At 46.9% G+C, this 11,527-nt stretch overlaps 1 protein-coding gene across 1 annotated transcript in view; it reads left to right on the plus strand.

Annotated features, from left to right (window-relative positions):
* CCDC3 (coiled-coil domain containing 3) overlaps nucleotides 1-9,742 on the plus strand; it is a gene marked incomplete at both ends in the record, with an annotated part of 41,010 nt that extends 31,268 nt beyond the window's left edge. The window contains one exon of the mRNA XM_082308120.1: nucleotides 9,467-9,742. Coding sequence (XP_082164246.1) covers nucleotides 9,467-9,742 — 276 coding nt within the window. The remainder of the gene's footprint in view (nucleotides 1-9,466) is intronic.
* Nucleotides 9,743-11,527: the final 1,785 nt, after the last annotated feature.

Genomic DNA, 11,527 nt, shown 5'->3' on the forward strand with positions numbered 1-11,527 from the left:
AGCTATGTTTAATCTAAACCTCAGCTTGCAGACATCCATACAGCACCTGACACACCGGAGCATCGATCACCTCTGTTCGGACCCCCAGGAAACTCCTATGAGTTGTAATACAGTAGACTGAAGTAAACCATATTTAAAGTAAACACTCCAAACCAGGAATAACCCTGGTTTAAACTAATATTGTTCTCATGTAAATTAATATTGGTAAAGATAAATACGTTTCCTCACCAGCTGATGCTGGGCCTTGGCTTCAGCTCCATCTGGGGATGGTGTATTTGAATATACTGTACTTCCTTCACTCCTACCCTCTTATGGGGTGCATGCTGTCCGTTTAACAGGACCATTACATTAAATGCAGCTTCTAGGAGCTGTTGTAACACAAGGTAGAAGTCAGCTCATTCAAAAATCAACACCAACATTTCGATAGATAGGAGCAAAGCGTAAGATGCCGTGCTGCTCTGATCAGCAGTTTCTCATTTCCCTGCGTTCCCATCAGTGAGAGGGAAGGACACAATGCACTCTGTTTCTGAGTCTTGCTGGTTTTATCCCTTCCTTGGTATTTAATTAATTTGCTCTGTGTTTGTGTGTGGGGAATGGTGACCTAATCCTATTGAAATACAAGCCAAGTAAAACAAGTTTAGATGGAGACGCGGTCACACAGCAACTTTCAGTGGGAGAACAATACACTTGAGGTAAGGTATATTGGCAGAGTAGTTTTAGGCATATCAGATCTAATTAGTTTTATTGTGATAATACTAGGTGGGAAAAAGCTGAGTTGGAAATTGAAGTGGATAGCAAGTTTTGGAAAGTTTGGTAGGTGTGGAAATGGAAAGTTTCTGTACAAGTTATAGAAAAAAAAGCCTCTTACAGAGACTTTTGAAGCCCAGCTGAAACTGCAACCCTAGCTCTGAGACAGAAATGAAAAAAAAAACAAAAAAGGCAGTAGCTCAGTAACTCAGTCATTTTCAGAGTTCAGGCAGAGCAAAATGCAGAAATCTATGAAGCAGCCTGTCTTGTGAGATAGACTTAAAAACCTGTTTGTTCTCAGCACCTAAATTGCTTCTAGCAACAGAGGAAAGACTTTTTTTTTCCTTACTCAAAACATTTACCTTTAAGCTCAGCATAGTTGAGCTGGGCAGTGCACTTTAACATTCAGTGTCCTTTACCTATAAGCAAGCAGCTTAATCCATGCCTGCACCGTGCACTCTCGGGGAACAGGACAGAGGTGCACCAGGAATATCTACCACCCATGTATGGTACCTAGAAGGAACCAGAGCAGACGCTGCATTGCCCTGGGTTGCATTTGCAATTTATATCTTGCAAATAGCTGTGTTAGAAAGTCTACGAGCTGTCTGCCTTTGCAATGAGCTTTGTACGTCCCCTGTAATAGGGGTGGAGAGCCAGGAGTAGTGTCCTGGCTGCTGCCTCTGCTTTTGCACGCTATGGAGGCGTGTGCCACCCCATGGTTCGTTATTTCGCTGGCCACCCTGAGTATGTTTGATGGAGGGAGTCAGAGGGGGGTGACATGGGTGTCAGCAAAGAGGCTGGCAGGGTGGCACTGCCTGTCGCTGCAGGCTAAGCCCCAACTATGGCTGTAAGACCCTCTGCTTCCCTGCAACCCTGACCAATCTCAGCGGGTGAGCATTGCCCAACCTCGAGCTGGGATCGGTGCCAAAGGCTGGGAAGCTCCTGGAAATGCAGAAAGCACAAGATACGGGGCTGGTGGGGCTGAGCCCCGTGCTCAGTGGCTGCAGCCAGGCGAGGAGGAGGACGGCTGCTCCTGCTAAACCACTTAGACGTGAGACTTTGCTGCTGCTCCCCTCCCAGATCCACCACCGCATTCCTGTGGCATCTTGGGCGAATCGCTCGGAGGAACGTTTTCAAAGGAAACAAGGCGAGAACGGAGCCCCTCCGCCTCGGAGCAACTGGGAAAAGCAGCCGGCTGGCTCTTGGTGTGCCTCCCTCGCCCACACTGTGCTGCCTGCGTTGTCAGTGAGGAGAGGAAAGGGACTTGGAGATGCCCCAGAGTGAGGTCCTGCCCTCTTGATTTATTTTTCTCTTCCTGGAGACCTTCTGTCTCCCACTGCCTGGGCAGAGAATTTAGGGATTTACTGTCAGGACTGACTTATCTGCTCACTTGGCACAAGTGAGGTGCCTGTGGTAGGCAGCCTGGCTCATACTCTACACCTTTTTTTTCCCTTTCCTGTCTTCTTGATTAGTGTGGTTTCTATTCTCGTTAAACCATTGCCTTTTTTCCTTTCCAAGTATAGGGAATAAGGTGTTGATCCCTTCCTGGGAACTGACAGTGACTAATCCAAGTACCGTGGAGACACATTTCCACCTCCATCCCCAGCCTTGGCAGAGGGGACCGGGTGCAACTGTCACCTGGTACCTTTGCATCGTCCCCCTCAGCAGCATCTCAGGCTTCAGTGTCAAAGTGTCTGGGGAAAACAATTCCCCAGGACATGCTCTACACGTGGTTTTGGGACCAGGGACCTCTCTCCAGGTACCTCCAGGGTTGAGAGTCTTTTCACCGGCCCTGAAGTGCCTCCTAACCCCGCTGTGTCCTCTAAAACCACCCCCAGCCTGGGAGCAGGCGTGCAAGGGCTGTGAGGCAAAGGGCAGGGTTTTGAAATGGATGCCTGCAACACCCACTGAAGATGAGAGCCACCGGCAACTCAGACACCTTACCAGGGAGGAAGGTCTGGTTTTTCAAAGTACTTAATCAGAGGGAAGTATCTTTTTTAAAAAATCTGTCATTCAGCTTAAGATCATTATTTTAAAAAGTTCAGAAGAAAAAGAATAAGTTGTTTTTCACCAGGAAAAACACTCTTCCCTGAGAGTAAACCATCCTCTGTGCTCAGTCGGTGTCTTGGTGGAGCTGCTGGCACTCGAGCCTTACGTCACAGCTTGTAAACACCGCTCACATTTTCCAGGCACATGGGCCCTTCTCAGCTACTCAAGGGGATGTCAGGGCCAACTATCACCCAAGAGACCTGCCAAGACGCCGTCCAAGAGCTGCCCCTGGCAGGCCCTCCAACGGTTCTTCGGGTGGTTTTCCACCAAGCAGCGGTTTGTTGCAGATCGGAACAAACAAACAAGGCTGTTTGTTGTTTTTAAAGACTCCCGATTGCCCGTGGACATGGATTTGGGTCTGTTTCCAGGGCAAGGTTCTCCAGACTCCAAGAAAACTATCCGTTTGCTGCCCTTGCAGCCTGCCCCAGCTAGTCAGTGATGCCAGCTACCATTTTGTGGGACTCAGGGTGGGATCCATCTCAGTTTGAGCTAGTTATCTAGGCAATGGAGAGGGGTCCCCAAAAGCGGTCCACCTGAGGTAGGTGTCCAAGGTAGGCAAGAAGTCTCCCATTGGACATGCCCATTCCTCTCCGATGACGGTTGGGAAAGGTGAGACGACTTGCCTTGACTGGCTGCGTCTTAGGAGATTAAAGTGAAAATCTTCTTTTAGCGAGCAGTGAAATGGGGAAGAAAAGCACTGTTCACAGTGCTGAGACACCTCGGGGTGGGTGTAGCCTGGCAGAGGCTCCCTGCAGGCAATGCTTCATACCCCAGTGAAGTCCCCATCTCTTAATATTTTGAATGAACTGGAGACTTGTGCCACAAGCCTTACACCTCCCACGGCAAATGCTGACCGAGCATTCAGTAAGATAAGTAAGGTAAGAACAGCCACCATAATTTCTTTCTCCATCCAGGTCTTGTGTATCTCAGTGATTCATATCAAGTCCTAGGGCAAAATCCCAGCTTGTCCCCATTAATGCCAGTGATGCTGGATCTGCCCTCAGGACCCTGATTTGGTACCTCTGAAAGGTGCGGTCTCGCAGCAGGCAGAGGTGGTTTAACCCAGCACTGCCATGCCGCCACCACTTCACCCAACACGATGGTTTAACAGTGCTGACAGGGGCTTTTCCGCACTTCAGCAGGAGTGTTAGTCTTGGCTGAAAAATCCCAGTAACTGGAGGTTAAGTCACTCCATCCCAAACCCAATACCCTCTGTTGCCAGACCCCTCCTGCTATGCTTCGCCGCACCGTCCGTCTTTCCATCCAACATGCTCGCTCCCACGTAGCCTGCCCAAAGGGGCTGAACAAAAGGAGAAAGTGATGCTCAGAGTCTGAAATGTGGCCATGGCAAGGCAGGTCTCAAAGGGGGCCTCCCCCGCCAGGAGAGCTGAAGATTGTCTGAGTGAGCTGTATCATGTCCTTATCAGCTTCCCCAGGGCACGGAGTTCTTCCTCTTGCTAAGAGCACAGAAGGGGTTGGGAGAAATAAATCCTGGTGGAGTTAAAGAAAAATAAAGAGCTATGTTTGGCTCCTGAACCCCTTGAGAGAAAGTGCATGAATTAATGCTGTGCTGAGACAAATAGAGCTGGAGGTACGCACTTCGTGCTGCATAAGGTTTCAGTTTAAGATGTTTTATATAACTCCAACAGCGGTAAAGCACAGAGCAGCAAGTCAATGTGCAGCAAATGGACAGTTTTTACCTTTTCTGAGGAGCAGATTTATAGCAGGGAAGGGCGAGAGGAGAGCGGTGCGGGGATGTGGTGAGCTCACTGGGATGCAGTGCAGAGGAGGCTCCGCAGCAGAGCAGGAGCTGTGCTTCCCAACCTGCAGTGTTTGGGATGCATTTCCAGAGAGAGATGCTCTCATTTCTTCCACCGAACGCTCCCAAGAGGTTGTGGTGGGGTGATGCTGGGTCTGGGATGCTGAGGGAGTATCCCAGCTAGACACTGCTCCAGTTAGCAGTGCGGGTCAGGAGGAAGATTTGAGGGCAAGAAACCAAAGTGACCCATCCCCAATTCTTTGAAAACACATCGTGTCCATGCAGAGATCAGGTCTTCCTGTCACACAGTTAAAGACATTCCTACAGTCATCTTGCCTGATGACACCCTATATCTAAATGTCCAAAAATACTGTCTGATGTGAAAGATATTTTTAGGAGAGCTGAAATGAGAGACTTTTGGGTAGTGGAGCTCCAGTGCTTTTTAGCTGTGCCGCCCATAGGGAGAACGCATGAGGAGCTAGCTAGAACTCAGCTTCTCTCCCTTTGGTAAATGAAGGGCAAGACTTGGGTGCCACTGCTGGGGTTTGAGTGGCTTGAGCTCTGTAATGCTAACTTCAGCCATTTATGGACAATTTGTGGTGGATGAGCACTACCATTGCACCTTTATCCATGGGGCATTTCCTAGCCGCTGTCCCATTCTAATGAAGCTTATAAAAGGCAGATGTGTGCATCTGTCAGTCGGACAAATGTACATATATACGTCAATTCAGGGTGTTTGGTAAAGGGCTCGCATGCCTGTAATGTGACGCTCAGAAAATCAGTTTGATTTGTTACAGTGCTGATTTGTTTGGCAGATGGACAGATTTTGTAAATCATCTAGATGTGGTGAAACGTAAAACTGGGTGTAGTTGTGACAAGATGTTTCAGACAAATATTCAAATATATTTAACTCAGAGTTTCACAGCTGTAGGCTGTCTGGGATGAATCCTAAGGAGCTGTATGGTTCTTGTGCTACCTTTCTGGTTATATCTCCTGGTACTGCTCTGGACTCGAGTTTAACCGCTGCTGAGGATGCCTTGCTAAAAAACTGTGGAACAAGCAGACATGCAGAGAGATCTCCAGAACAAACAACTCTTCTGAACTGTGGGTCACTAGAGAATGTAACTTTTGAAGGAAACCTAGAAAAGTAACCCACAAGTTTTTCTGAGGAGCCATTTCCTGGTCCTTCTCTCCATTTCCCAGGTCTGTGGGCATGTATGCCATGCTAAGGGCAGCATTTCAGAGCTGTTGCTAAACTGTCTGCTGTTGATACCTTGTGGGAATAGTTGTCAGCTATCCATCCTTTCCTGTCCTTTCCTTCAGTGGCACCAAATGGAAGTGGGTCCTCAGTGACTTACCTTGCTAGATGGAGATTTTGTTATCCCTTAAATATTGCATAAAAAAAAAAAATCTACCTTCTCTAGTGTGCCTGACATGGCAAGCTGTGGTGGGGAATGGGAGCACAGGCCATTCCCAGAAACAAAATCCAGTTCTCTGTAGCTTTTAGCAATGCCTTTGGACTAAGGTCTGATCTTGATGGTCATCGAGTGCAAAGTGTGCACATTTATGGGTGGATGAGATCAGACAAAACGGGGTGTGAAATTCCTGTTTGTAGATATGCTCCATAGGAACGACTGTGCAATGCAGGGATATCTTATCTGGCTGTAAACAAGAAGTATTCAAGTAGCAACATGGACCGAGGGCTGGTTAACTTCTCACCCATTTGTTTAGCAGCTGGGTTAGCTATACCGGCTGTGCTGAGCTCCTAGCTGTCGCAGTTACACAGTTCTCAGCACCGGTTTAAAAATAACTTGGTTGCACCCATGTGAACTGCAGCCCTAGCAGTAACAGCAAGGGTAGGACAGCACTCACTTTTAAACATCACCCTCACTGCAGAGCTCTATCAAAAATGCTGTTTGTAACCAGCTGGTGAGAATGTGAGGACTCCACCTTGTTATTTTTCCCCATGCAGAAGGAGCAAAGAGTTTATTTTTCAGCTGGTAGTCCTGCGATTGCAGGCAGGCATCCAGTTATCAAGCTGGGCTCTTCCTATCGCCTGCCCTGTTGGTAAGCAAAGCTGTGCATGTCTGACAGTACCTCAGGTTTTATAGCTGTGTTGTTCCAGTGATCGCTCTGGAAATCTCCAGGTAATTTAAGCACTAAACTGTGGGTTTCAGACTGGAGAATGAGGACCTGGAAGAGGAACGGCATAAGCAAATGAAGTGGCTAGCTTTTTGATGGTGTTTGAGAAGTTTCGGAGTGGCTCTGTAGAGCTGGACTACCTCTGCTGACAGAGGACCAACCTCAAAAGGTTTGGGGGTGCCTCTGGAATGAGGCTAATGCCATCGCTGGTGTCTGCCATCAGACATTACCATTCCCCCACCGGCCAGCCCAGAGAGATGAGACACGGCTGGGTTCGCACAACCTCACACTTCAGCTGCATAAACTGTTTGTTCCTCTGCATTGGACTCTGTCATGTGCCATGCCTATCACTGCATCAGTGGAAAATGCAAGAAATGAAGTAGAGTTTCCACCTCCTGTCTTCCCAACAAACGTCTTTTCCTAACTCAGTGCTCTCCTTTGCAGAGATTTGAATTCAAGAAGTGTTCTGCTTGAAGTTTTGCAAGGGTTTGGCAAACAAAACCCAGGAGGTGCTGGCTGTTTTCAAATAGCACTTGGAATGAGCTGTGATCAAAACCAAATTCCCTCCTTCAGTCCAATTTCTGGCACTCTATCTGTGAGCTCCCAGTCTCCCTAGCATGCATTTATAAAAGAGCCCTAGTGAGAGGACCGTCAGGGCAAGCATTTGCCTTTTGGTGAAGCCCTGCAGTGGTTTTGCACAAGAAGCAAGAGCTTATGGTGACTGGAAGCAGTTGCTGTGTTTGTGTTGACTGGCCATGGTTTTCGGCTGCTGGGGGTTTCCAAAGCAAATGAAATGTTAATCATCAAAGCAGGCTCCCTCCCCTACTTTCAGTTGTTGAAAATACTACAAAGTAAGATGGAAAGAAACATGTAATCCTTCATCATCACAGTGAGGATTTACTTGTTTATTTAGATTCCCTGTCTGTTCCAAATGTTCTGCCAGAGAAAGCCCATCCAGGCTCCAGGAGTGCTTGACACACATAAAAAAAAAAATCTAGATGCATACAGGAGATAAATCCAGCAGAAGACATCGCCTTTCCTCACAGCACACCAGTGCAGCAATCAGCTGAAAGTCCCACTTGCACAATAAAACATCTCAGGATGCTTTTTGAAGGAAAAAAAAAGGAATGAGAGACATCACCCTGGGCAGAAATAGGTTTCCATGGTGGCTCCTCTAGACCAGAAACTTTATGGTGGGGCTGTCCTTGAGCCCCAGGCACCTCTTTTCCTCCTTGGAAAATGTTGCCCAGGTAGAAAACATGGAACTTGATGCCTTTGTAGCCAGTGAAACAAGAGTTGTGTTCAAGAGGGTGATTCCTCCCACTCTTGAAGGTTGTCTCTCCCTGCAGCCATTACAGGGGAAACCAAAAGAGAAGAGCCCAGATGTGTGGCTCACTTTTAGCTGCTTAAGAGAAGCCAGCCGAATCCCATCCCACATAACGCTGTACGTCAGGAGCACAAGTCCCTTGCACTGAAACTAGTCGGCAGCCTTTAGCTGGTGTTTCTCATCCCACTCCTATTGGTGCACCTACAAACAGGAAGCAAGTCAGAAATAGGAGACCGTAGACATGGCAATCATGTATAGCTGAGATGAGATAGACCTCTGAGTCGTCCTAGGATGAGGCAGTAGAGGAAGAACAGTTGTCCAACAGATCATTCGCATTTGGACCATCATCCAACCCAGGGGATTTGCCTGTGAGCTGCTCTTCTAGTGATGCCTTGGGTGCAGCACCTTTGAAGCTCCTTTTTTTTGCCTAAGAGCCACAGGCATGAGTGGACATCAAGAGCTTGATGTCTCTAGTGGGGACAATATTGCAATACATTGGTAATGGGTAGAATGGGAGGGGCAATCTTCAGCCAATGACCCCCCCCCAAAAAATCACTTCTGTTAAAGTTATGGGATCTTGAATGCCCCTAGAAACTGATGGGATTTTACCCTTTAGGGTTTCATCTGAAAAAAAATCCATATCATGAAATATTTAAGACAACTCAGTTCTTGAAAAGGCAAAACCAATTCATTCTGTGTTTTGCAGGTGCTGTCCTTATTTCACACGTTGACATAAAGAGCAAAGGGCAGGCTCACATTAAAATCTGGAGTTTCTGAAGGGCTGCTAAGCTGAATCAAATTTAGAGTTTTCCAATAGGAAACGATAGAACACGAGGCAATGGAATGAAGCTGCATCAGGGGAAGTTCAGGTTGGACATTAGGAAAAGGTTCTTCACTGGGAGGGTGGTTGGTCACTGGGACAGGCTGCCCAGGGAAGTGATCATGGCACCAAGCCTGTCAGAGTGCACGGGGCGTTTGGACAATGCTCTTAGTTGTATGGTTTACTTTTAGGTTGTCCTGTGAGGAGCAGGGAGTTGGACTCGATGATCCTTATAGGTCCCTTCCAACTTGAGAGATTCTATGATTCTATGAATAGTGATGCGCCTTGGCCTGAACTCCAGTCTGATACCAGAAACAGGGCAGCCTTCCTCCATAAATTCAACATAGCCTCAGTAGGCTGGACAGGTTTGTCAAAACAGCTCATAAAAGTAATTGTGAATCACTAGTATCATTAAGATCTACAGTTTTGGGTTTTATCTGAATATAGAAGTGAAAGAGAAGATTTTAGTAGAAAAGGTGTAAAAAAAAGGAGAACTTCAGAAAAAGCATTCTTCTTTTGAAGAGTTGTGAAATGTTTCAAGTAACCCCTGAATTAACCCTTGCTTTAATAAGTTTTTGTGTAAAGTTCACCTGTTCCTATTTTGTTTCTGCTATCCCCTCAGCTCATGTGCTCCTCAGTCCAGAAAGCCCTGTTTGAGGAGGAGGACAGAGTGAAGAAGCTGCAGCAAAAGGTGGCGACGCTGGAGAAGCGCAACAAGCAGCTGCGAGATCGGGTGAAGAAAGTCAAGAGGTCTCTCCGGCAAGCCAGGAAAAACACCAGGCACGTAGAGCAGATGAACCGAAAGCTCAGCGAGAAACTTTCTTCTGCAGGTGGTCAAATCCCCTATATTAACTCTTTGAAGCAGGAGAACTCCCATGCTACCTACCTTAAAGTATAATGCAAGGGTAAGTGCTCAGGCCAATGATAATGGCGAATTTTGCCTGCATTAGATCAGGATCTGGCCCTCACACCTTGTCTACACTGTGCTTCAAACCTTGCATGGAAAATGAATCTGAACTTGCTTTAGACACAGTGCTAGATGGAATAGTGCTAACACACAGTGCTAACAGGAACGCAAACCGGATTTGGCTGTGTGTTGGAGGCACAGCCCAAAGCCGTGTCCTCGCTGTCCTCAGCAGACACAGGGCCGGACAGTAATCTGTGCTTCTCCACCCTCACCCCCCTCCACCTCCATCACCAGTTTTAGGTTGTCTTTGATGAAAGTGTTCAGCCCCATGGGCCATTGCAGGCACTTGACACAGGAGCTCTTCTTGCCAACTTACCTCCTCCACATGGGCTGGGTAAGCAGAGCCAGGGCGATATATGGAGATGGATGCTGTGGGAAGGATGCAGGCATGAATGCTCTTTGCTCCATCATCGCCCCCAAGCCCTCATCCTCCCTTTAGCTTTACTAAAGTCTACATCCAGTGTTTGAGCAAAGGCTATGTCTGGGACACACATTCAGTTTGGGCCCCTCTTCAAAATGAAGTATAGATGTGCCCAAATTGTCTTAAGACTGTTTTAAATATCCCTACATATTCTAAATAAAATATCTAATAATTTTTATTTTACCAGGAAGTGCCTCAAGGGTCTCAGTAACTCCCTCAGGTGCCTTTATCATTGCCCAGCCAACAGGGTTGGAAACCACGTTATTTCGGGACCGTGTCTAGGACCTAATCCTCCTCCTGCAGTCAGGAGGGGACTTAGCCTGACTATTAGTGGGTGCTGCATCAGGCCTAACAGACAATTTCAGATCCCGTTTTCAAGCAGGTTTAATTTACAATGTGGACAAGGCTTCAAGTTTTGTAATCACTGTTTGAGGTATAATGGAGGTTGCTGGGCAGCCTCACTTAGTTACACTTAGGTACTGTAGAGACCACATCAATATCAACAGGGCATTAAAAATTAAGGTAGTTTATATATGTATATATTTTAAAATCCTATAGAAAATATTTTTATTACACATTTGATATAGTCTAATTTCTTAAAATATGAAGTAAATCCCATTTCTTGGTTATCTCGTTAAAAATAAGTCCATCATGTCCTTTATTAGACATTTACAAACTGACTTCTGCTCAAGCAGCATAGGTTAAGGCATCAGTATCCATGGCTGATAACGTTTTCAGCTGTGTTAATGTACCAGAGCATGTCTTGGGTCTTGGTACTCAACCAACCTTCCTTCATAACAGGGCACCATAAGGAGAGAGAGGTAGAAGAAGAGTTTTGTGTTTTTCTTCCCTTCTCAAAATAGTTTTTCTTACTCCAAGCACGAGATCCGAGTGCAGACATGCTTCATGCTTTTTGACAGGGGCAGCCAGCCCTTGCCCAGCCCTGGGCAACACTGACAGTCTGCCAGGGCTAAACCCGATTTGTACAAGGTGGGCTGATCCAGATGATCGTTAACATAGAGGTGAGGCCCTCAGAAATAACTGTGCAAACCACCGCTCTGCTCCTAGCTCTCCACACTTTACCAAATCACTGCATGGTCTCCATGCTGTATCTTCGCACTCAAAATTAGAGTATATCCAGGCTACAGCCCTGCTGGACCACGCTTTGACTATCCCTTTGCTAGGAAAAGCCCATATGAGCTTTCAACCATGAGCTTCAGTCCAAGCTGAACTCAGAAGCTAAGCCTTGTGTTGGCTTCTAGGATGCTGCTGAGTTTAATTACCTTCCAGTTTTG

The sequence above is a fragment of the Platalea leucorodia genome, assembly GCF_965183815.1.
Source record: "Platalea leucorodia genome assembly, chromosome: 4".
Classification (NCBI taxonomy): Eukaryota; Metazoa; Chordata; class Aves; order Pelecaniformes; family Threskiornithidae; genus Platalea; species Platalea leucorodia.